This window comes from Tubulanus polymorphus, chromosome 5 (genome assembly GCF_964204645.1).
Source record: "Tubulanus polymorphus chromosome 5, tnTubPoly1.2, whole genome shotgun sequence".
Lineage (NCBI taxonomy): Eukaryota > Metazoa > Nemertea > Palaeonemertea > Tubulaniformes > Tubulanidae > Tubulanus > Tubulanus polymorphus.
Genome location: NC_134029.1, coordinates 24,501,615 through 24,529,614, shown reverse-complemented (window position 1 = coordinate 24,529,614; position 28,000 = coordinate 24,501,615). Strand labels below are relative to the sequence as shown.

At 38.9% G+C, this 28,000-nt stretch overlaps 1 protein-coding gene across 1 annotated transcript; it reads right to left on the bottom strand.

The window, feature by feature from the left end:
• Positions 1-25: 25 nt before the first annotated feature.
• LOC141906364 (uncharacterized) lies at positions 26-27,958 on the bottom strand. The gene is made up of 20 exons (XM_074795613.1): positions 27,817-27,958; positions 22,437-24,234; positions 21,784-21,963; positions 20,961-21,066; positions 18,808-20,612; positions 18,568-18,656; positions 17,481-17,546; positions 15,977-16,085; positions 10,122-10,250; positions 9,342-9,562; positions 8,612-8,693; positions 8,210-8,368; positions 7,888-7,943; positions 7,413-7,518; positions 5,467-5,540; positions 5,201-5,299; positions 4,909-4,971; positions 4,071-4,190; positions 3,889-3,986; positions 26-3,534 (listed from the first exon to the last, which is right to left on the bottom strand). The coding sequence occupies exons 1-20, from the start codon at positions 27,817-27,819 to the stop codon at positions 3,165-3,167; spliced, it is 5,733 nt and encodes a 1,910-aa protein (XP_074651714.1). The 5' UTR covers positions 27,820-27,958; the 3' UTR covers positions 26-3,164.
• Positions 27,959-28,000: the final 42 nt, after the last annotated feature.

Genomic DNA, 28,000 nt, shown 5'->3' with positions numbered 1-28,000 from the left:
GTCTTTTATTTTCATTTAAACATTGACAAAATAATTCGAATGGTTGACAGGAGTTGAATTCTTAAAAATAAACTAGGCTTGAAATAAACAATGACACTAATTTTACACTGGCAACGAATTCAAATAGAGCCTAATTAACATATAATTTGCATAATCTTACAAGTACACTAGTTGTGCTGACACCTTATTTCATACATGTTGCGCGTTTAAAGATGAAATGAGTGGAGATCAACAGAGAAAACGCACAAAATATAAATAAATATCTGACAAAAGACTCTGAAAATAAATAGACACTAGACCATTACTGTTTAACTGTTTAAAATGAATCAGACACTTATGATAAGTATCTTATAGCAGGGATTAAATGAAGAAATGATATGTATTTAATGAATTGGACCAGTTTCAATTATAGATTTACCTTATATTACTCTGAACATAGCCAGAATCCTTTAGCCCCCCAAAAAAATTCTTACACAATCAAATAAATTAGTCGCAGGAAATTTAGAAAATTAGTTTCATAGAGAAACTGAAAATATCTTATTCTATTAACGAAAACAAAATATATTTCTAAAAGCCATATTTCTAGTAGCTCTCAATAAATACTGATTTAAAATCTCTTCTGTACAAACAGTTTTTAAATAATTACATCGGACTGACACTTATACATTACACAATTTACATCGAGAACCTCAGAATGAGACAGTGAACACCTGCACACCGCACTGAGTGAACACCTGAACATTGCGCTGAGTGGACACCTGCACACCGCGCTGAGTGAACACATGAACACCGCACTGAGTGAACACCTGCACACTGCGCTGAGTGAACACCTGCACACCACACTGAGTGAACACCTGCACACCACACTGAGTGAACACCAGGAGTGTTCTCCTCACAGAGGTTTGACTGCACATATCATCGATCAAGCATGAAACGTATCACAAAAACATCTTTATAAATATCATCTACAAGCTTCATTTTAACACAGATATTTGGCACAGTTCTGGTCATTAGTGACCATTACTGGTCATTAGCAGCCAACTACTGATCAGTACTGACCTGTAGCGGTCACAAGAAGGGACCCAGTAGTGGTCAGTAATGGTCAGTAGTGTTAGAGAGTTCACATGCTTATTATGCAGGTTCAGTGAATTGAGACCTCAGTTCACCAGTGAAACAAAAACACACTATCGTTATTTACAACATATCACCACAGTGGTATCCATGACAACCCAGCGGTATCGGAAACTACCCAGCAGTATCCGAAATACAGCAGCGGTATCGGAAATACAGCAGCGGTATCGGAAATACAGCAGCGGTATCGGAAATACAGCAGCGGTATCCGAAATACAGCAGCGGTATCCGAAATACAGCAGCGGTATCCGAAATACAGCAGCGGTATCCGAAATACAGCAGCGGTATCGGAAATACTGCAGCCGTATCCGAAATACAGCAGCGGTATCCGAAATACAGCAGCGGTATCCGAAATACAGCAGCGGTATCCGAAATACAGCAGCGGTATCCGAAATACAGCAGCGGTATCCGAAATACAGCAGCGGTATCCGAAATACAGCAGCGGTATCCGAAATACAGCAGCGGTATCCGAAATACAGCAGCGGTATCCGAAATACAGCAGCGGTATCCGAAATACAGCAGCGGTATCCAAAACACCCTAGCTGAATCAGGTAGATACCGCCCGAATTGTACAGATACATAGCATCCCGGATGTTTCCACAGAATCCCTGCTTTATCCCTCATTACAAGCCTCCATTTAAACCAGAGGAATATTAAAAGTTGGCACCCTGCTGTATAAAGTAGTAGAGTTAATGATTTGCACAGATTTGTGACACATAAATCAATTGAGTTTTAAACAGTTTGAAGCAAGCGAATGAAATTGATGCTGCCGTTTAAGATGTTACAACATGGACCCTTCATTTACATCGACATTACAAGAGAACTGAAGACCTTGACAACATTATTCACACAATTCCTTTAAATCGGTAAGTACACTTAAACTCTGAACCCAGAATACCCCGAGGTCATACTCTGCACTGCCCTCTACTGGCTGCCCCCGTACTTTGACGATTCAGAAATCGAAAATTTTGAAACCGTGACTACGTCGAATAAACAACAATCAACTACACTTCATCAGACCTGGGGGCCTCGAGACATGAGGGGAAATCCCTGAAGGGGAAGATTAGCTCAAAACCACTTCATCTCGAATTGTCTGCAATAAAATCATACAATTCTCACCGTTATAAATATATCAGAAAATCATCATTGCGAGATACAACAACTATCGAAAACAAGATACAGTTTTATATTCAACAATTCCTTAAATATTGCACTTCAAATTCATTTATTTAGCACAGAGAATTGAAATTTGTTTTTAGTACATCGTACTCTTAATTCTACATGAACAGAGACAATTTGTAAAATAAAACATGCCATAAATAACAGCGGATTTAGAAGAAAGAGTCAGTTTTTATCGTAGACCAGAATCAAATCCAACTCCTAATAAAGGATTCATTCAATGTTTGAGCTTCGTACCAGGTCTTACAGTTGTGAATGAAACGAGTCCAAAATCAGAGTTCAATCTTATGACTGATGTTACGTTGTAAGACTGGCCACAAAACCAAAATTGGGCTCATACATAAATCTTCTGACTACAAAACTGTCGCCACGATTCAGTTCCACAGATGTAAGTTAGTATTAATTCAATATCAATAGGGTTAACTCTTGAGTCAAATTCAGAGCCGTGGAACTGAGTCCTGGACCATGAAACTAGACTACAATCATTCAGTATTCAGTAAAACATGCAGACAATCTGAGTAGTAGTTGACGCTACATGCAGAGTTGAGTCGTTAGTTTCTCCTCCTCACATGCAGAGTTGAGTCGTTAGTTTCTCCTCCTCACATGCAGGTTTAATAATCCTCAAACCCAATTCATTCGCTCAAATTCCACAAATTCTGACGCAAACTTCGAGACAAAATTCTCCGAGATGTGAATCACACGCAGGTAGCTTCACTTCATGCGGTTTAAATCTGTTTCATTCCATCATTTTCCCGGCAAATTTTAGTTCCATGCACGGTTAAGACGATCGCGATCACAGCACGAGTGATCATTCACCAGTGATCACATACCGGTAATCACGTAGAGAAATGATCTCATAGTGTCTGATAGTACTTACTTTCATCGTCATATTTAGAAGTCGATGATTTTCTGTTTTCGTTGACGTCTCCCGTACGAGAGATCGAACGTCTGATCGGAACTTGAGACGATCGGTAATTATCCTCGCCGCTTCCCGGCGGAGATTTAGTTTGCGATCTCCTGCGCACGACCTCCGATGTATCCACGGTAACCATTGTAGGCGATTTAAGTTTGCGAGAGTCTCCGGGAGTCGGAACCGGAGTCGGAACCGGAGATGTCGCCTCCAGTTTGTAAACTAACTCCTCATTATTCATCGATAAACGTTTATTAGCTTTAGATTCTCGATCTAATTTACGCATTAAAACTTGTTGTTTCTCGGAAAGTTGCCTGAAAATAAATGAAATAAAAGTTTTAGCTATTAACAATTTGATAAGATAACAATCAGTATTTAAAAACCGGGACAAACTGGAACCGGTAAAATCAGAGTTCAGAGAAGTCTGAGTGATGGGAAAGAAAGACCAGAGGAAATCAGAGAATAATTTAATTTCTGTCAGACCAAGTTGAGCCATGTATGAGGTTTACTGAACAGTCAAATTCAAGTTGTCAATGAGACCAAATTTCTATTTACAATTCAACTTGCTAAGTGTAAGTCATCGACATCATGATCATCATAGATCATCAATTTAAACAAGTTTCAACGAATTCAATTTTCCCCCGAATTCCGTAGAAGGAAAAACTTACTTTTCGTAATCGCTTTTGATGTTTATAATAGCTTCGAGATTCTCTATTTTTTGTTCGAGCATGATGATTTTTTCACGAGACGGAGGGAGTTCTTTCAGCTGTAATTATAAACAGTTTATATACCGTAGAGAACACACACGTTGAACCTCGAAATATCAGATATTAAACCGTTCAATTCTTACTTCTTCCTCCATTTCAAGTTTCTTCGTTCGAAGTTCATGTATTTCTTGATTTCTCATTTCTAAAATAGTTTTCATCGATTCTATTTCTTGAGGAAGACTTCTGTAAGGAGCTAGAGCCAACTGTAAATAAATGAACGAAATTAAAATTCACATCGTACCGTTCATAAAATCAGGTGTTGTTTGCATTGGTTTTATGAGTAGTTGAAATGATTATATATACATTTTCCTATTTTGCAATTTTATGAGCTTTGTTGAAAGGGTAATGCACAGACTAGACGCACTAAATACATCAGATTATTTGTAGTATATATCAGAAATATGAATGTTGGTTATTGTTGTGTTATAGATATGTATATTGTTAATGTGTTATGACTACCTGGTACAGAGTGCCCGGTGCCCACTACTCAGGTACACAGTGAACATTACCTTGGTACATGGTGCCCGGTACCCTAGAGATTCACAATTGTGCCAATTTCAACCACCAAATCAACATTATTTTCACAAAACCCTGGTTCCAGAATGAAGGCTTACATTGAATCTGAACAAAAATTTGATCACAAAATTATGACTTGTTTTGAGTTTGATCTATGGATCTAAATGCTGGAACCAGGTGCTAATCCATCTCCATCTTACTCCAATCTAGCAGGTTAGGGGAGAGGGGTGCGGGAGACCAAGCCACTTGTTAATATCACCATATCATGCAACCGTTAACCAAACTGAGGGTGGAGGGGTGTGGAGGGGGAGTGGTTAGTGTGAAATAGTTATTAGTCAGTCTGACGACCACAGTAGGGGCTTTAAGGGGGTTAAGCAGGGGGAAAGGAAGGAGTTATCAGGATACCTCTATGCATTTATCCATGGATTCATCATTTCCACTAGTTTTACGATTAATTGATGTTTTTCGCTGAAATAATTTCAACGGTTTTAACTAAAAAAACATACAACGAAAAACTGAACTAACAAATAGAAAAACTAACAAACACAACTAAAAAAACTCGTTGCAAGGGTGAAAAATATGTCATCTGTTTAATGCATTTCAAAGCTTAACGTAAAACACATTCTAGCGAGCGGGACAAACCATAGCAAAACATGTATTGTTCGAGGGTCCGGGGTAGAGAGGAATAGTTATGTACCTGTACTTTATAGTCCGTATCACGTTGCAAGGCTTCCTCATAATAATGAGCTCGATTCCTTAATTCATCGCATTCAGCTTTTAATGTATAAACCTTATCCTAAAAATAATCATGATAATCAGTTTTTCAGAGATTGTTCTTATAATCACAGAGCGTTAGAGAATTTACGGTATTTCTGTCTACTGTAATCAGTCTGTGAGGTTTTGAGAATTTACGATGATTATGTCTGATGTAACCGGTCTCTGCCTGGTGCTCGTTACACTTACCGATAAGGTGAATTTTATTTCCTCAAATCTTTGCGTTATTTCGTTTAATTTGCATTCGTGGTTTTTCTGCAACTCTACAAAAACAAAGACACAAAATATACACGATGAAAATCATTGAGAATCACTTGTTCATTTATAAAGGTTGTATTTAAATCAATGCCATGAATCAAAGATCTATTTATGTACATTAAATACAAATCAATCATTAGCAGTGACAGTTTTATTGGTATATAATCAGGAGTTTTTTAATCTTACTCTTTTAAAGAGCGATGTTTTCCCTGCCTGCAACAAACTTACTCTTTACTGATAATCCAATCCGACCGAAATCTGAAGCGCATTTCTTCAATTGATTTATTTTCGATGTAAACAGTTCGTGTTTAACTGACAAACAATTCCTGATCGACCTCAATTCATCGGCTAGTTCTAAACTATCCATAACTTTATCGTAGACTAGTGTGTACAAACTCAAGACGTGGAGAATAGATGATATCGTTAAAACCCACTTAATATACAAACATAAAATATATAGACTAATAGATTTTTTTTAAACAAAATTTATCCATCAAAAATTAAAATAAAAAGACCACAACTGTTTCAAACTCTCTAACCTAGCGATGGTCTCTAGAGTCTGTGATATGTCCTTTAATTTTTGTTTTAATGAATAAATTTCATGTATTAATCTTTAGAATTTGTATAAAGTGAGTTTTAACTAAACTATCCATAAATACACAGTTTAAAACATTATTCTATACGAGAAATTTATAGATATTTCCTTCTGTTACAAGGATCTAATTCCACTGATCTATATTTCACTGTGAAACCCTACAGCGAAAAGCGATATCCTTCTAATTTATGCAATATCTTCCCCAGACAATCACAAGTGTGTTAATAAAACCTGCAACTGTCAACTTATATCCATAACATACGAGCAAACATTCTAAAGTGTTGGCATCGACTTTCTTTTGACTGATTGATTTTTACATCGTGTCAGTCGCTTAAATAAACCTAATTTAACGGAAAGAATCGTGCCTTGTTGTCAGACGGACTGGTTCTGTTAGCAGACGAGTTTATATCGCATTTATTCATGTTTTGTGCTCGATAAAAACTGGTTCACTGGAAAACTTTCAAATGATCCAATTTTGTATAGTGCACTGTTTTTCAGTCAATATTTAACCCTTTCAGTACTTCGCAGCACTTGTCAAACATAGTGAAATATTGCAACGTAGTTACTAATGCTGCGGAGTAGATACAATATAGCAGTATGCCCGTTATTTAACGCACTGTGAGGTGGAATTTTCAAAATTTTCAAATTATCTCCAGCCCTTTCGGGTATAAATTAGTCAGCACTGAAAGGGTTAAAAAGTTTCCAATGTTGTGAGTTGTGTAGCGGCGCCCCCATGTGTCGATTAATCATACCACTGATATGTCTTTGATCGCGCTCCTCAAATTCTTTCAGTTCGTTTTCTTGACGAGATTTTAAATCGATCGCGGCTTCTTCGTGTTTCAGTTTGATATCGTTTAACTGTATAGAAAATAAACATCAACACCGGATACTGATCACAACAATCTCACCCTCTCATAAACCGATCAGTCTCAGGGCGGGAAGACAGCAATACGGAGGTGTGTGTCTTCCTTAGAGAAACCTTTCAATTTCTAGACGGTTACACAGCCTGGAGTCTCCAAAATAACTAATTCCATTATCAGTTCAAATGAATTTATTCTATCCAAATTCTTAGTTTTCTAATGAGTTTCATGAGAGTGCTGTCCTTGAAGGGAGGGGAGAGGGAGAGAGGGAGAGAGGGAGAGAGGGGAGATAGAGGGAGAGAGAGGGAGAGGGGAGAGAGAGGGGAGAGAGAGGGAGAGGGAGAGAGGGGGAGAGACGGAGAGGGGGGTGTTTATTGTTTGAATCAGTATCCAGTGTTTATAATACAGTAGTACTAACATACCATCAAGTTGTTGTTCATGTTTCTGTCCCTGCACTGATAATCTTTCACTGTGACTCTGTTCTAAATGTTTCATGTAATTCTCTTGTTCACTTTCGACTGTTTTTAACTGTAAACACATCAAAACAGCGACAAATTTAGTCAAATTCTTTCATCGCAATTAAACATATCCAAAAAACAGCTCAACGTTATTGTGGAGATATTTTGAGCTTGTAGATTCATTCGGAATTTTAGTCTATGATATTAAACTGACTCCAAGTCACAGCAGAAAGAGTCCAGAGACAGAGTCAACATGAATAACACCTTAATACGGATTATTACAAGAGCAAATTAAACATTTTCTTCAAGACTTTAAAGGGAATTGAGAGGTTTTTTCAAAAACTATGACTTTTATAAAATTTCAGTTTTTAATTTCATATATTCTAACAGAGCGGTAAACACTTGATATATATATATATTTATATATAGTTTTACTTACATGCTTTTCATGATATGACTTTAAAGTGTTTACTTCATGAGAGTGTTGGTCAACAACTGAAAAATACACAAATCACTCATACAACAATTAAATATCATGCAAAATTCTACATAATTATTTCAATAAACACTTTACTAGAACCCAATTCTACTTGAAATGGATCCAGATTTGACTCCAGAAGTTGTTCAAAGAATCGAAAATGAAGAACTAACCATTTCATACCTAACACTGAACTGAGTTATACAATATTTCAAATCAGATTAATCCAGTCTAAATCTACCACCGCCATAGAATCAGTTTTGTTACAATTTTCACAACTTACTTTTTTCTAATTCTTCAGAATGTTTTTTCACTAATCTCTCTTCGAGACATTGTAATTGTGTTAAATGCTCAGTTTGAACTGTTTCCGTTGATTCTTTATGTTTCTCAATCAAGTCTTGTATCGAAGTTTCCAACTCGCATTTTTCTGTAGATAAATTTTCTGTAGAGGAAAAAGTAATCAATAATCAATCATAAGTAATCAATAGGCGTGAAGCTAAATTGAGAAATGTCATATTTCATTCAAGAATAACATGCAACTTTTGGCCACAGTTCTGGATCCAGTTCCACAGTTCTAGATCCAGTACCACAGTTATGGACTCAGTTCTACAGTTCTGGATCCAGTTCCACAGTAACACAACTCAATAGAGTAGATTATAGTAAATTGCGAGGTATGTTTTCATACCGAGTTGAGACTGTAGCCCGGCTACTGTAGTTTGAGTTTGTTTTAAATCAGCAGTCAATTTTGGCACCGAAAATGCATCCACCTAAAAAACATAAAGCAAGATCTTTATATCAGTTTATATGTTATATGTACAACCATCTACATAATGGGGGGACCTTCTACAGGGTGGGAGACCTTCTACAGGGTGGAGGAGTTATATCCTCAGAGTTGAAATGAAGACTAATGGATATAATAAAGACTTTATATTGAAAGAAATCACTTTTGTTGTTAATGAAATTGTTTGACTTGTGCATTAAACCCTTTTGATCAGACATTAGTTTTAAGTCTTTCAATATCAGCCATTATTAGAAAGAGATTAAAGAGGAAGTGAGTGTGAGAGCTGTGCTGTAGGCTGCTGATTATATTCAATGTTTGGATTAACATTTTTATAACTGTACTCTAACATAGTAAACTCTAACTCAGTAAACGTGAATCACCCAGGTGTAACTCAGCATGAGAGCGGAGAGAGAGAGAGAGAGAGAGAGAGAGAGAGAGAGAGAGAGAGAGAGAGAGGGGGGGGAAGAGAAGTGCTTTATATCAATTTACATCAAACAAGAAAAATATCAGCTCTTCAATAATCGTAAGCACTCACTGAGTGTGTTTTACAAGTGATGTTCAGAGTTAAAAATAACTGTTTTATTTACGTTTATCATAAAGTAAAATCGAGCACAGCTAACAGATAAAAACTAACCTCAGTAGTAAGATACTGCACCATAATCGCCATAGCATCGAAACCTTGTATGTTGTCTTTAAGTTGCATCTTAGTTAAATTAAGTTCCTTCGTGCGGGCCTCGCATAGGGCTTCTAAACGACTAATCTCTTGGGCGGCGTGGGCCCGTGATCCGATCGAATTACTCACTAAATCGGGCTGATGGGCGCCGACTTGTGATCCTGATTTCTTAGTTTTCTGATCTGCAAAAGATATCAACAATTCATACAATAATTTTCACGGCAAGATTTTAGTTTCATGAAAATCTATAACTTGTAAACTGAGCTGAGATATTTCATGTACCTGTATAAATGTTATAATATCTGAATGAAAATCTCATCATTTTTCCGAATAAAAACTGATGCCCATGAAATTTATCCATCGCTTTAAACTGACTGCAGAGCGAGCGAGACGATCGATATATCATACCCCCCTACTGTCTCATAGAATTCAGCCAATCAACATTCTTACTACATTCCTCATTGTTATCAGTGAGCTGACACAATGTTATAATCTGATTATTGAATTAGGGTTTTTTTCTCAAACGTTTCTTTAAGGTCAAAGCGTCTCGAGACGCACAGAAATTGTCTTCAATATCAACATCCATTTTTTTCAAACTATAAATAGTGTCTAAGTATATGACACATCAATTTCAAACTATATGTACATAGTCTTTACGAGGTTACGAGAAGAATTAATGAGGGGGGTTGAACAACGTGAGGGGGGAAGGACTGAGGGGATGAGTGTAAGGGGTGCTGTTACCTGAACGTTTAGATGACTCTGGAGTCCCTTGTGACTTCTTGTTGGCTGTTGTTGTTGTATCTGATGATTTTTTAGGAGTACCGCGAGGTGATACGCCGACCCCCGCTGAATTCGGTCGAGGTTTTGAATCTATAAAATACAAACAAATCAAAACCGTGATGAAACGTCGATAGAAACGTAACAACCCTCAGTGTACAATCACTACTTACCAACTACATCTACACTAGACCTACGAGAACCGTTAGAAAGAGGCGATTTAGTTTTAGTCGGGGTTAATTTAGATGCCGGTTTATTATTGTTTGTTGAGTCGCGTTGTTTTAACGGAGAGGTCGCCGTGTTATTACGTAGCGTACTCCTAGGTGGCGCTGTCGCCGGTTTTGTTTGTTTTTTAACGGGGGAACTGCGTGAAACCGATGTGGCTGGTTCAGGTTTTGAATCTGTTGATTGTTTTTTACGAGTTGGAGTCCTAGCTGGAGTAGTCCCTGTCCCGGTCGCTGCTGCTGCTGCTGCACTGTGAGGTCGTGAACTCGATCCCGCTGCTCCACCGCGAGGACGCGTACTCGGCCCTCCGGTCGCTGCTGAACTCCTAGCGTTAACTCTAGGAGTTTTTGATCCCGGTTTAGTGTCACTGGTTGCCGGGCGTTGAGTATTTAATTTCATTGTCATGGATATTTAACAAATCTTATCTTGTCAAGTTTTAAATTCCATCAAATTCCTCAGCAGCATTTTGACCATCTGCCTGTCTGTCCGATTGATACCGGAATCCAGCGATACCCGGTCGTGATACCGGTATCCAGCGATACCCGGTCATGATACCGGTATCTAGTATCCGTAACACTGAGGTAATTTAACCCGGGTCCGTGTCGTTATAGCAACCGTTTATAATACATCCCTGGATGTTCATCATTTCTCGAAATCAACTCAACAAACACCACCGTTATATCTGCGCATTACCATAGCGATAGATTGTTTTATAATGATGATTATGATTAAACGGTTCAGTGAACTGAACCATAAAATCAGAAAAAACTATATATTCCACACAACAATCAGAGTATGATCAGTATTTACTAGTTGATCCTGATGAAACGTATAAAACGTTGGTTACTCACATTCTGTATGTACATTCTGTATTATTACATGACGATGTGTTTGCGACAAAAAGCACGTTTTTGTTAAATTGTAATTTAAGGCGTGAATGAAGTATTCAGACAGTTTTCTATTTACGGATCTGGTTTATTGTGAAGAGCTTACAACTAAATGTCTATTGTATTATTATATAAAACTACAGGGAGTTTATAAATCATGTCTCGTCACAATATTTCTCAATATTACAATCATTGAATACTTTCTATTCACTGATAAAATGTATAGAAATTTCTGAAATCAGTTCATAAAAAAATTCATCTGTTTTAAATGAATTGCATCATCGTAACAAAATGTATCAATTCTAGTGCAAATAAACTGATTACTAATTGAGATACTCAATATCTCAATACGGTTCTATCTCAATACGGTTCTATCTCAATACATTTCTAACAATGTTCAAAATATTTTAGAGACCTACTACTATCTCTATCAATACCGATACCTATATCAGTAAATAATCAATAAATCAATAAACCAAACAGCTGTTTTTCTTTTATATTCTATCATGATATAACTCTTCAAATCTGTAACCACGGTTACCAAACGACCAATCATTTATCGGATCAAATCTTTCTAATAAATAATTTCATTCCGCTCGTTTCGATGGTGAAATGAAGATAAAAACAATCAGTTTGATTTCAGTTATTTTCCTGGTTAAGAATCTTTTTTTGAAAAGATGAACTTCTTTCCATCGACGAGAAGAAAGAATTGTCGACGAGGAAATTTAAAATAACATTTGTTCTATGTGTCAATACGCACTACATGTCTGTGTATTGTAAACCCTGATAAAATAATGACGCAATAGAAAATAAAAAACCTTCTCAATCGCACGACGCGAGACTTTCTTTAATATAATTCATTTGATTGATGACTGAGAAAAGAATCAGTGAGAGAATGAATCAATAAGATCGGACCAACGCCTTCCCTCAACGCAACCTGAGATCAAACTGAACCATCCTCAACTAATCCTCAATTATCATAATCCAAACTGCGATAATCCAAACTACTACGATTACGTTTTAATCCAGTGATTTAAATCTCCGATGAGGCAGACAGACACTGACGACGACGACAGTACCCGTTACTGGTGGTGTTGTATATATAGACAGTGTGGTGACGCTGTAACGTGTACAGTCAGTTAGCAGTGAGTAGTGTCTGTGTGTGTGCTGTGTGCTGTGTGCTGTTAGAGCAGCTTGCGTTCATTCTCTCTCTATTACACACACTGCTGTGAGACACACACTAATATAATCAGTTATCAATATTAGTTAACATTAACTAATATATCACATCTCCGTATCAGGTATCTCCGCATTAAAGATGAAATATTTCAACCAGATGTGTAACTACTGCAGATGTTTTACATAGAATCAATGTCTTTCTTTCTGATCCACATCTGTAATCCATGTGTATGAGATAATCCCACCAGGATTAAACCCTCCCCCTACCCCTATCCCCGAACCCCTGATATCTACAGATTCAAGTAAAATGTACAGGGACTATAGTAGATTCATTTCATAATGGGAATAAACATAAAACATATTCCTTCTCTTCTCTCTTTCCTCATTCTCTCCTCTCAAACTGCTTTCTCAGTCACCCTGTTCCACCCCTCTCTCTCCCCACATTCTGTCTGTCTCTCTGTGAGACTCATTCCTCACATGAATAATTCCATCATCATCATTAATCATACTGAACAACCAGTAACCATAGCAACGGATACCAGCAATATCGGTACGTAGCAGCAGCAGCAGCAGCAGCAAAGTGGCGACACTGTACAGGTCCATCACACGGTTTGAACTCTACGATAAAATAATATCCTCCGCAAATCTCAAGTAAAAACAACTTGTCGTCATTTGTAGAATAACAAGCGAATCATTTCATTATTAGGATTAAATTCATTATTTATTCAAATGACTATAAGTTTATTAATGATAATAGAATGAATTACGTAGTTGTATGTGAATGTTCCCCAGTGTTTATACTATAAGCATGTAGTATCACTTATATTGTTTACTATCAAATATTTACAAATATTTTGTAAATATTGTGTACATCAATGTAGTGAGTAGTACTACAATTAGTCTAAAGATGGCAGCACTATTGACAGATGCTGTACTTCCAATCACTGGTCACCTGACCTAGAGCTGGTTCTGTGATTGGCTGTCATGTCACCGGTCACCTGACCTAGGGTTAGGGTTAGATCCCAGCCATTGTGATCTGTGATGTCACTGGTCACCTGACCTAGGGTCACCTGACCCTAGGGTTAGGGTTAGATCCCAGCCATTGGGATCTGTGATGTCACTGGTCACCTGACCTAGGGTTAGGGTTAGATCCCAGCCATTGGGATCTGTGACGTCACTGGTCACCTGACCTAGGGTTAGGGTTAGATCCCAGCCATTGGGATCTGTGATGTCACTGGTGTCGCCTGACCTAGGGTTAGGGTTATATCCCAGCCATTGGGGATCTGTGATGTCACTGGTCACCTGACCTAGGGTTAGGGTTATATCCCAGCCATTGGGGATCTGTAATGTCACAGGTCAGGGCTAGTGTCAAGGCTGTCAAACTATAAACAGGAAGTAGATGTAATGAAATACACTTTTTAGCCTAAATATACACTTTTTAGAGAGGAGAGACTAGAGAGAGGAGAGACTAGAGAGAGGAGAGACTAGAGAGAGGAGAGACTAGAGAGATGAGAGACTAGAGAGAGGAGAGACTAGAGAGAGGAGAGACTAGAGAGATGAGAGACTAGAGAGAAGAGAGACTAGAGAGTGGAGAGACTAGAGAGAGGAGAGACTAGAGAGAGGAGAGACTAGAGAGATGAGAGACTAGAGAGATGAGAGACTAGAGAGAGGAGAGACTAGAGAGAGGAGAGACTAGAGAGAGGAGAGACTAGAGAGTGGAGAGACTAGAGAGAGGAGAGACTAGAGAGAGGAGAGACTAGAGAGAGGAGAGACTAGAGAGTGGAGAGACTAGAGAGAGGAGAGACTAGAGAGAGGAGAGACTAGAGAGAGGAGAGACTAGAGAGATGAGAGACTAGAGAGATGAGAGACTAGAGAGAGGAGAGACTAGAGAGAGGAGAGACTAGAGAGAGGAGAGACTAGAGAGAGGAGAGACTAGGGAGAGGAGAGACTAGAGAGAGGAGAGACTAGAGAGTGAGAGGGAATATGAGTCATTCAACTATATCTGATTCACACAAATCAAAACTGATCACTTCAATGATTGATTCATGACAGCAGTTCCTCTTACTAACCCACTGGAAAAAAATGAGTTTAAAACCTGCCTTTTCAGATCAATATGAAATGTTTTTGCTCATATTGAACTCTGTATTTGCTCAGTATAAGAGTAATGGGTCAGCAGACTGACAGTGACAGCGACAGCGACAGCTGCTGTTGAGATCAAATAAACCTCATTCACTCATGAAAATCAACATCAAACTTCATAAATAAATTGATTTTAATGAATTCAGAAATTTGATATAGGTTAAATTCACTCTCCACTGGCACTAGGCTAGAGATAGATCAAATACTCAATAACTAAATAGCTGTTCCCATCAGAACCCAAGCGAACAACAACACTGTAATCATTGTACTGGTAATCACTGTAATCACTGTTACACCAGGTACACCACAAACCGATGTGTAAAACCGATGTGCTCTCTGAGTCTGAAATAAACATTCTCATACACTCACCCTTTGATGATTTATTCTTGAAAAGTTTAAAAGATTTTTTTGATTCCAGAACTGTCTCATCGATATTAGCCAAGGGTGTAATTTGGGCTTTACCCCTCCTGCGTCCAAAACAGCCAACGTTAGGCATACTATACGGCGATCGAGACAGCGGATACTCTCGGTGCCAGTGCAGTTCCCAGAATGAAGCAGATATTTACCAGTAACATATGGTATAGGCTATAGAGAACCAAGCTGTGAGAACTATATACAATCCTTATATTCGTTAGACTTTTAAATTCGTCAGAGTCGACTAGCGATAATTAAAACCCCACGGAAATATGTTACTGTTCGATTTGTTGTAAATTTAATGTAAATTAAAGTATTTGTTTTTTCAATCGATGCGTTTGTTAATTTGACGAGATTGTTAATTTCGTGAAAAACGAAACTGTGAGTTTAGGAGGGAAGGTAAATCTCTCGTAACCTTCACACATTTTTCTATGAATCATATTCCGTTTAAAAACATCTCTGAGCCTCGAGCAAAAAAAACTAGATTAATCAGCATCAATCCATCTCTCCTGCATCATCGGCTAAATTCAGAATCGCACAGCTGATCTGATAGCTTTGATTTTGATATTTCTGGATAAAAATTTATTGTAGCAAACTGCGTAACGTAAATAATGTAAATTGAGATATTTCAAACTTGAACTAAAAATATCGAGATTATAGTCAACAGCGCGCTTCGTACGAAGCTGATTAACCAACACCCCCTCGATTATCACGCGACAAAGTTACTGAAATTTATGAGAGAAATCCTACAATAATTTGAAAGATGAAAAGTTCTTGAATAAAAGTGTATTTCACGCTAAAGACTATTAGCCATCATCGGACTGAATTATTGTGGGATTTCTCTCGTATCTCAGAGTGCCCTGTAATTCACTTGTTGAGAATATTTCATTTACTGGCTGCATGAGACCTGAAGCGACCTGCGGCAAGTGCATGTATCTGTGTAGATATCTAATGTTGATTATATTTGAAACTGACCTGAATGATTGGATCTAGCTGAAAGAGATTGTCTCCTGACGCGGTTCGTTTTGACACCACTACGGGGCGTTACTGGTCGACTGGACGCCGAGGAAGAATTCACGGATAACTGAAAATATCAAATAAATTCTCAATTACAGAATCTCGAGAGAAAGAGAAAAAGAGAGAGAGAGAGAGAGAGAGAGCATCGAGCGTAATCATTCCAAAAAATGAAACGCAAGCAAAATACGCAAAACAATCATCAATATACTGAATACAATGAGCTTCATACATTAACGAAACAAATAATTACTAAACTTTTCATGATTCATAAACAATTTAAAAAGCAAAATATACATGAATACATATTATATATATATATATATATAGTACTGTATATAGCATTAACCCATAGATAAACCGTATAGATAATAAATTAAATAGATTAGAATTGATTTAGAGATTAATTCAATTAAAGGCCACGAGTTAAATTAAGATTGATCGAATTAGATTTAAATCAATAGTTTCAATGCCCCCTAGAATCTATGATATAACGATGAAACAAGCAGCCATTGATAATATCGAGAGAGGAGGAGATACCAATCAGCGATAATTACTGTAAGATGTGGTGTTAATTCGAGTCCCAGTGAGAGATCGGCTAAATAGATTAATCACATCAATCATCAAACATAAATCATAATTGAGGGAACCCACTCCATGAACCCGCTAAAAGGAACCTTCTCAGAGGAACCCACTCAGAGGAAACCACTCAGAGGAACCCACTCAGAGGAACCCACTCAGAGGAACCTTCTCAGAGGAACCCACTCAGAGGAACATCAGAGGAACCTTCTCAGAGGAACCTTCTCAGAAGAACCCACTCAGAGGAACCTTCTCAGAGGAACTTTCTCAGTGGAACCTTCTCAGAAGGACCCACTCAGAGGAAACCGCTGAGAGGAACCCACTCAGAGGAACCTCCTCAGAGGAACCCACTCGAGAGTTTGTCTCATGTGTGTACAATACAAATATAGGGAAGAGCGTAGGGCCAGAAATTGGGGAGACCAGCCCGCCCCGCCCCGCCCCACCCCGCCCCGCCCCACCCTGTAAGGTAGGTTCATTAACAACAAAGATACTACGTATATTCATGCCAACAGTTTAACATCAATACGTGATACTGGTATCTCTACTATTATATACAATTAACTAATATTGGTTATATCAATTATTGATTTACACAGCCAGGATAGTAACAATATGATTGACACCTGTACGATGAAACTCCGCCCCTTAATTAAATATTAAATATCGATTAGAAAGCTTTCTTTAACCGCAGTAGTGACACCTAGAGTCTAATAGCAACACTACAAATAATCAAAAGCAAACCAAATTTACAGATTTTATACACCAGAAATATAATAACCCTTTATAAACCATTGCGATCACAGAGCGATCACAATCCGATTCAGTGTGATATGATGAAGATCAGCTGTGTCGAGAGATTATAAAGGGTTAATATATAATTGCTCACAGCTGTATCAGTCTGCTGCTGTTTTAGAGTCGAGGATGAGGAGGATGTAATCTTCTTTCTGTTTCGCTGTTACAAACAAACAACAAAATAATTCAATCAATTGTTTATCAACATAATAGTAAATGCAGGTATCAAAACTGCAGCCTGAGATCCCCTTCAGCCAGGAACCATCCCCCCTTCAGCCAGGAACCATCCCCCCTTCCTCAGCTAGGAGCCATCCCCCTTCCTCAGCTCGGAGCCATCCCCCTTCCTGCTCTGGATAATTTTCAATCAAAAATTGCAAGAATGGTTTATGCGGCATTTAATATGTGAGATGGAGGGAAGGAGGGATACAGGTTGGAGGGGTCCAGCTACTGATACCCGTTATCTGGAATCCATCAGAACAAAAATAATAATGATCATAAATTAATATTAGTAGATAATAGTATTGAACGCAGAGTTCAGTGAATACAAATATAAGCTACAAATAGAGCAGCAAATTATCACGTTTTAGCAGAGCACATTATTTCATTATGAAGCGATAAAGTTTATTCAATGATACAAACACAGAGTATTGAGGTTCAATGAGGTTGAGTTGAGTGAGGGCAACCCGGTGGTTTATAGAAGTTAGACTGAGTTTAAACCCGGTAGTTTTATATGATACAAGTATTAGAGATATCGAGAAATAGTTTGAATATTTTTAAACACAAACCAATATTTCACAATTACAGCAAACAGTAGCTCGGCGCCTACGCCGCTGCCCAGAGGTGTGCCCGGGGGCCTGTCTGGGCCCGAATAGAACCTATAGCAACAAAATATTCATGAATCTCACAACAAACTAAACATTGAACACCGTCCAGTATTAGACTCCTTACACCTTACCTACCTCAACAGTCAATCAGCTATATGAATCCATGAATTTCGCTAAGATCTAAGGACAATTCTCAACTTTTTAATTATGCTTAATTTCATTTCTAAATAACTTAACTTTTGATTATTGAGGCCCCCTCTTTCAGTGAACAGGGTATCAGTGAACAGGGTATGTGGACAGGCTATCAGTGGACAGCCATAAATATCTACAATCGAATCAGGTAAGAATGTCACTAACCTGTGATATATCTGATTTCATACTCAATGTACTTTGTGATTTCTCTCTCTTCAAACTCGCTGATGTTTTATTCATCGGTTTCTCTTGCACTGAATTTAAAAACAATTCAAATAAAGTCAATATAAGCAGTGGTTGAATGGAGGGTGAGGAGTGAGGAGAGGATGTGGATTGGTTGAGGGAATGGTTAGGAGAGGTTGAGGGGATGGTGAGGGAAGGATGAGGGGAATGAGAGATACTTACAAATAGAATTACTACGTTTAGAATTAGATGATGAAGTATTAAGATCAGATCTACTGCTGCGTGCTGAACTCAATCTGCTCCCTGCTCCTGCTCCTCCTCCTCCTCCTGCTCCTCCTGCTGCTGAAGTTGAAGCCAAATTCTCCTGATTTTTTTTCTGAATTCTTGTCTCCGGATGCAGCGATAATTTACGTTTTTGATTCGATGAATCGATGTTTAAACGACTTTTGACGGAACTGAAATCAGGCATCGGGGCGCTCTGTCGTCGTTTTATAGGAGCTTTTGTCTCTTTATTAGTCGTCGGTTTACTAGTCGTTTTAGTCTCTTTAGTCGTCTGTTTACTAGTCGTTTCTTTATTCGCTGGTGCTGTTTTATCGATACGACTTTTCACTTCAGTTTTTGGTTTCACTTTTTCCGTCTCTTTATTTTCCTCTATTTTAGACATGATCATCTCCCATTTACTCTTCGGTCGTTCTCGTTTGATTATTATTTTTGGCGGTTGTTCTTTAACCGGTGTTTTATCTTTAACCGGTGTTTTATCTTTAACTGTTGTTTTATCGGGTGAATCTTTTTTCTTATGATGAATAACAGTTGCTGGTGTTTTTCTCTCAGGTCTAGGTTTAGGCGGTGGCGCCGGTTTATTAATGTAATCCGCTAATCGAGATCCTACATTCGGTTTTTTATACTCAGAAACCGGACTAACGACTTTCTTCGTTTGAGGTTTTGTTTTCGTTTTCTTCTCAGTTTTTACGGATTTTGATTCCGTTTCTTTTCCTTCCGTCTCCTCGAGCTTTTTATTACCATCTATCTCCGCATCGACCTTCACCTCATCTGTATCGACCTTCACCTCTTCTGTTTCAACCTTCAAGCCATCCATATCGACCTTCACCTCAATCACATTGTCTGTGTTATCGGTTTGAGATTGTTTTTCTGGTATTTCCTCATTCTGTTTCTCTTCATTTTTATCCTCATCTTCGTCAGTATCGACATGAATCATTTCTATAACGATTCCTTGATTCAAACTCAATACGGATAAATCAGTTTCGTTTTGATCAGCTTCTTTAACTTTTAAATCATCTTCATTCTTTGTAAAATCAAACGTTTCATTGGAGGCAACACCAACATCTTGTCCATCCTGCTCAGCATCTTGTCCATCCTGCTCAGCATCTTGTCCAACTTGCTCAGCATCTTGTCCATCCTGTTCAGCATCTTGTCCATCATGCTTTGCCCCTTGTCCATTTTGATCAGTCTTCTGTCCAACTATGTCAGTATCTTGGCTTTTCATAGTAATATCTATCACCTGACCATCCTCAATATTCAGCTCAAAGGTATCCCTATCAGGCACCTCCTGGGTATCAATATCCTGGGTATCAACATCCTGGGTATCCCTGGTATCAATGTCCTGGGTATCTCTGTCAATACGAACCTCCCGGCTATCAAGATCACCGATTTCAACATCTTCATTTATCAAAGCTTCTTTACTTTCATGACCAGCATTCGTCAAACCAACAGCATGATCAGCATCTAACAATCCATCACAGGTTTCAATATCTTCAACCTTTAAATCATCACTAACTTCTTGAATACTGAGAATAACTGCAGCGATATCGGTTTTATATAAATCATCATCGGTAGCGATCGCAGCTCCATCTATAGTCTCATTATCAGGTATTGCAGGTAGGTCTTCAATAACCGGTGTTGAAAGTTCATGAATATTAATTTCTTCAGCTTCGATATTATCGGATTGACTTTCAGTATCGCTGTTCTCTTTGATCTCTTCATCTTCCTCTAACTTTTCATCATCTTCCCTGAAAATAATCATTCATATAACATTTCAATAACATGTAACCCACTCTAAAACATCAGGGCAGAACTCTCGCTATCAGCCACTACCCTCGTCAATCATCACTCTTAATACTTTCATCCTTCAAAGCACGTTTAATACTGTGTAATAAAACTGCGCTAAATTCAGATCAAGAAAATCTGTCCGATAACTGAGAGCTGGATGACTTATACTTCATGCGGTTCGAAAAATGATTAAACTGGTATCATATCAGCAATAAACAGATCTTCAAGACTACAGCACAGTCTACTGTGCGTTAGTATTATAAACTTGGTTGATCCAGCAGAGTCAGAGGAGGAGAATACAAACTTACATTAATTCTAGATCAGTATTCTCATCGATCATCGTACCGCCATCGCTACTGTATAAATCCGAATCACTTTCTGCCGGTTTCGAGTTTAAAGTTCGTTTCATAATAGCTGGAAAAATACATCAGAAAAAAAACGTTATTCAAGCGTAAACTCACTATTGCCTGGTAGTAAACAATGCTGTGCTATTTCAGAGAAATGATCGGCTTTTTAGCACCGCATACTGAGATCTATAGTATACAATATGAAGGACTCATTTCATTATAATCCTTAACCTGTATTTCATCCTTTGTTTTCTTCATAATATATCTCATCTTGACATTCTTTATTTCAATTCCAAAATTGAGGCCAGAAATAAGACCAACTGCACCAGAAATTACATCAACTATGCGGACATTAAAATTAATTTAATGAGTGATTGTCTAGTAATTGAATCTTGGCGCTCAAGTGCTCCAGTCTCTGACGTCAGCCAATTGATAATATGATTTTGAATTCCATCAGGGGAAATAATCAGTATAATGATTAACACAATGGATGCCTATTGAATGGAGGAGGTAGAGACAGCAGTTAGATCACAGAGCCACTCAAAACACCAGAAACAACTACAATATGACATATGAAAAAAAAAACTAGTTTCATTGTGTGCCAGGAGAGAGAGAGAGAGATTATTGATACACTCTGCTTCTAACACAGGCAATATTTTTACTTAATAGAAAACTATATCGAATGGTCTGTAATAAATCAAAACAAAAACCCCAAACCAATGTTTATCGTAAACTGAAGGAGAGGAGAGTAAGGTAGTGGGGGGGGGGGGGGGCTGAATGATACCTTGTTGATAATTGTGAAAGTTCTGAACATAAGCTTGTTGTAGAGGATGATCTGAGTTATAGATCGATGATGAACTGGTTGTAGTGGTGCTGGTCGACACTGCTATCACTTCTGACCAATCATCACACGGGGAATTCACTGTCATTGTTCCAGCTTCGGAATCATTATCGGGTTGATAGCCTTAGAAATAAAACAGTGAAAGCAGATTCAAAGCAAAGTAACGTTTTAACTACGTAGTATCAACTGCTCAGGATTTCAGGTTTTACTTGAACAGTTTTTAAATGGTGGCTTGGACTGAAGAGGAACAGATGATAGATCCACCCACAGTGGAATACAGGATAGATCCACCCACAGTGGAATACAGCCTGAATCCACCCACAGTGGAATACAGCCTGAATCCACCCATACTGGAATACACCCTGAATCCATCCACAGTGGAATACAGCCTGAATCCATCCACAGTGGAATACAGCCTGAATCCACCCATAGTGGAATACAGGATCGATCCACCCTGCTACAGACTCAAAGATTGTTATTTTGGAATAAACAAATCAAACAAACGAAAAAAACAATTTCACGTAAATAAATGTCAACGAAGCTAAGCTACAGAAATTAAGCTCAACAACTATAGAAAAGTGAGAGAATCTACATACCTGTATCGACACTAGTTGTAGAGATGATTGATAGGGGGCGTTCTCGCTGCTGTGAAGTGACGTCGTACGTTTCATCCAATCTATATTTAATCGTATCTGAACTGGTCGTCATTAATTCATCGTTCTCTCCGACACCGCTCGGAATTAAATCTAAATCCACGTTACTGATATCTATTAACGATGTACTATGTAGATGATCGGTGCTGGCCTCTGGTGGCGTCGTAGCGGTGCTGCCACCTGGTGTTGTTTTAACGGTGTTGTTACCGGGGGTAGATGTTATCGGGGGTATATCGGAATGATGTTCCGACGATGAACTATCGATAGCGGACCACGTAATATCGTTAGTATCGATATCGTGACTAGGACTCGTCGATATTTCAGTCAGTTTATCGATAATCAGTTGATCTCGACTATCGTGAGATATTAATTCATCGTCGGTTCCTGTGAATTCTATTAAACCTTCTCCTCCTTCCGTGAAATCTTTCATTAAAGCCGATGGAGTCAATAAATCTGGTAAAACTGTTTTCTCTTTTGTAAATGTCAGGTTTAAGTTTTCTCGACTGGCGTCGACTCCTGAAGTCGACTCTGTTTTAGTAAACGTAGAATTCAAACTAGGTTTAGGTTTAATTGTTGGTTTAGGTATCCCTGATACCGGTATATTTGATACCCAACCCGCGATCATCTCGTTTTTCTTGTTGATCCCGACCGGTAAATTCGATCCCGAACTCATTTGTTTTTCTTCATTTTGTTTCGACGTTTGAATATTTTTGACAGCTATTTTTGTAGGTTTCACTAATTTTGACGTAGGCCTCGTTACGAGTTGGTCCGGTACGGAGTCCGGCTTCGTTACGGGTTGATCCGGTACGGAGTCCGGCTTCGTTACGGGTTGATCCGGTACAGAGTCCGTCAGCGTTTTAATTTTACTCGGTTGTTTAAGTTTCGATGTTTTTTTCGCGGTGTCCGGCTGTGACGTGATGTCCGGCGCTGCGAACAGTTGAACTTTCTGCGCCGGCGCGAATATACCGCAATTCACCGGACAGTTGAAGTAACTAACGCCCTCTATTGTTCCGTCATGACGTCCATCCGGTTCGCGTAACTCTACACCGCACCACAACCCCTCCGCGAAATGAACTCTTCCGAAATAACGAACGATTCCAAATTTGACGCCGGAAATACAAATATAATCACCCTGTTTAAAACACGGTGCTTCCATGTCTGAATTATCCTCCACCGCGGGTGTGGGTACGGATGCGGGCACAGGGATGGGCTCGGGCGTGGGTACGGATACGGATGCGGGCACAGTGATGGGCGCGGGCACGAGCCCGGGCACAGGTGTGGATGAGGGCACGGATGCAGGCACAGGTATGGGCACGAATGCGGGTACGGGCACGGATGAGTCTGACTGTTGATCAGTTGTTTTATTTAAACCGTCAGTGAACTGTAATTCAGGTCTACGTTGTTGGTTACCGGTGCCCGGTGGTTTCGGGATTCCTGATCGTACATTGCTAGTCGTCGTTGATGATTTATTAGTATTTTTAATTCTGGAATCCGATCTCGATGTCGGTATTCCCGATGATCTAGATGGCGCCGGTGGTATAATCCCACTATCTGATTTCTCTTTACGAAGAGTCGTCGTCGATTCGTCGGTCGTTGTTTGAGTTTTATACGATTTCGGAGCCAGTAGAAATGATCTTCGCTTGCCAGAGTCGGATGCCTGCTTGCCAGAGTCGGATGCCTGCTTGCCAGAGTCGGATGCCTGCTTGCCAGAGTCAGATGTCTGATTAATATCCGCTAAATCCTGAAAATATCACAAGAGAATTTACATCAGATTTATATCTACCACTCAATTACAGTATCTCATCCCAGAGGAGATTGATAGGGGGAGGGGGAGAGGGTATCTGAGACAGGGAGAGACAGCCTGACAGGGGGAGAGGGTGTCTGAGACAGGGAGAGACAGACTGACAGGGGGAGAGGGTGTCTGAGACAGACTGACAGGGGGAGAGGGTGTCTGAGACAGGGAGAGACAGACTGACTGTCTCCTACATACAGCGGATAATAAAAATCTCAATATAGATTGCAGTAGTATAAGAGAGTGAGACCCAGTGAGTCTCATTGAAGACAGGGATTTGTTTAAGTGTAAACACAACTAAATATTTAATGTGCGTAAATAATTCAGAGAGTACATGACGAACCAGTGTTATACAGTACTGTCACTGTGTACCGTTAGTCTTCAACTAAAACAACAATCTTACAGTGTGAACAGGACCAAAAGCTCGCACGGAGAGCACCAAAAGCTCGCATGGAAAGGACCAAAAATGTCCAAGCAAACAGGAAAAAAAATGTGTGTACAAAAAAGTCTGTACAAACATGACAGAAATGGGGCTCGGGATACCATGTGGAATTCTCTTTAAAAAACAGTTCAAACAACACAACACATGTATAACCAGTCACCAGTGAGCGAGCGATGAGAGGGTTAAAAATCTCTTACCTGTAATACAGAGAAACTCTTATCACTACTCAATTCATATCATCAATTTAACAATATGAATCTATGATTTCTATTATTAGGTAATTCAACCAGGGCTAAAACCACATTCCTATAACAACCTGTATTGAATTCAATTATTCAGAGACTTGACCTAAAAATTCCATAACACTTTAAATAATAACAACAATACAATCTATAGCACGAACCAGCAGCAAGAGGGGGTAAGGGGAGAGAGGGAGAGGGGAGGGAGAGGGGAGGGAGAGGGGGAGAGAGGGGGAGAGAGGGAGAGGGGAGAGAGGGTGACTCGAAGATAGAATCTCAGATACCCGATAAAAACCAGTTGCCATAGAAACCATTCCATTATGACGCATAGATGATTGAACCGATGAAACGTAGAGTGGAAATATTTCAATGATAAAAACTAAACCAACGGTCGGAATTTAATCTAATAAATTGTTTACCTCAATAGTGTGAGCTTAAAATAGAGGATAAGAATCTGTAGTTTAATCATGAGAGAATAACCTGCTGCTGCTGCTGCTGCTGCTGCTGGGGGGGGGGGGGTGATGCAGGTGAGGGGAGAGGGTGAAGCATATCAGTAAAAAGTGAGATCTACTCCCCTCCACTGCCAGTGCCTGCTCCTCACTCCTGTGTTGTAGTAAATAGACACATGTTATCAACAAGTGGTTAAAATACCAGCAGTACTTGTAGCCATGGTTACCACGCAGTACAGCAGTGGCAGTAGAATGTATTGATCTCAAGGAGAAGGCAGCTTCCCCGGTATCTCAACCATATACAGATTTATCAGTATCTCAACCATATACAGACTTATCAGTATCTCAACCATATACAGACTTATCAGTATCTCAACCATATACAGACTTATCAGTATCTCAACCATATACAGACTTATCAGTATCTCAACCATATACAGACTTATCAGTATCTCAACCATATACAGACTTATCAGTATCTCAACCATATACATACTTATCAGTATCTCAACCATATACAGACTTATCAGTATCTCAATCATATACAGACTTATCAGTATCTCAACCATCTACAGACTTATCAGTATCTCAACCATATACAGATTTGTCATCTATACAGCATTCGACATTCTATTGCTAAGCTTAACACCCCCAGCAGCACACTGCCGGTGGCACACACCAGTGGCACACCGCCCGCAGAGCACACCCCAGTGGCACACACAGATTCATGATAAAACAAAGAATTCAAATACAGCGTTACTAGCGCTTCGGATCATTGCAGTTGTGAGGATCATTAGAACTTGACTTACACACTTAGTAAATTGAATCAGAAATACAAATTAGGGACTCAAAAAATATAGAGTCACGACTTACAAAGTGATGTGATGACTTATCTCACAACCATTTACAAGATTCACTACAAATTAGATCTTAAAATTATTTAGTAGAATCTCAAATTCACATTATCTCAAAATTCGACCTATATCTCCAATCTAGACCTAGATAATACATCTCAACACTAGACCTACTAGTTAAACCATCTCAAAGCTCGACCTATCATCATTGATTCTATGAAAGAGATACTTACTAAATTCAAACAGTTTTTATCAGATACAAATCTACGTTAAAAATAAATTCCGAAGAGAAACACTGAGCGCGTGTACTGCTGAACGCTCTTACAGAAAAACAAGCCAGAACACACAGTCAGTCAATAAGAAAATTGAATATCTCGTTGAAAAGATCAGTTACTGGTAATTCAAATGAAGAATTATTGAAATAAACAAGTGAGTTCCTTTTCATTCATAGACGCACAATAGCAACTAAAGGCCTCGCTATAGACTACCTATATGTCTGTTTCTATTGATTAAATACTGACACCTAAAGGTCTAAAGTTCAGTACTGCAAGAAATATCATAACGACCTCTACAAATTCTATTACGAACCGAGTAAGAACTGATAACAGCGGTAAAAACCCTGTGTCCAGTCATCATGTCAGACAGTGTGGGTTTAAAAACATAAACATTCTTATCAAAATATCTCTAGAAATATATGAAACTAAGGTAAGACATAAAAAAATAAATGTTATCTTACCGACATTCTTTTAAAGGCCTATAAACATTTGCAGTGAATTCCTGATTGTCAATATTTATTCCTCTAACTAAAAGAAGGTGACCTGCTATCTGGTACCTACTGCACAGTGGTCAGTACATCGGTCAGTCTATTTAATAATTCAAATATTATACCCACTTGACCGGTGATAATTGACCTGACCAATAAATCTATAAATTATTCATCAAATTAACTCTTGCCCAAATGTAAACAGTTCAACTTTAGAATATTGATTTTCATTATTAATTTGGAGTTCTGTGATGGGGTACCCCTGTCCCTTCCAGTAAAGATTTACACAAAAACAATGATTTAACAGCACAGCATGACTCTCCCCTCACAGCACTGCCCAGTGCCAGCCTCTCCTGGTTCCTAGGTTCTAGCTTGAGAAGTGTAAAACTGACTGATAGCAGGTCTCAGTGGACAGTCTGAGTAGTGTAGCTCTTACTGAGTGAGGCTGGGACCCAGAAACAAGAGCAACATCACTTTACAGCATCTCTACACATTACAATAAAATATCAATCATAACTAGAATGTAGAAGGGCAGGCTAATCATTGCTGGTAAGCTTTAATCGGGTCTAGCCTAACAACCAACGTTTGAGAAAATATCCAATTGTGAAACTAAACTACAGACAAGACATGTTACTGTGACTAAGCTTGAATGAACTTAATTGTATTGTCACCGTTGGTGAATCCACAAGCAGAAACACCCGGCCCAGTCAGAGGAGGAGGTCGGCCCTGACTGGACCCGCTGCAGCAGCCCCACCCGCTACATTTAACAAGAAGAGTAACTTACCATCACTACCAGGCCATAGAGGCCTCACTAACCGCCCGACTCGACAACCACTGAGCTGAGACGCCGCTGTAGTGTAATAGATCCACTATTATCAGTTTCAGTCTCTCCAGATGTCAGTAATTACTGTAACATCAACTTCCGCATCCGCTATACAGCAAATACAATCAAATATATATTTATTCCA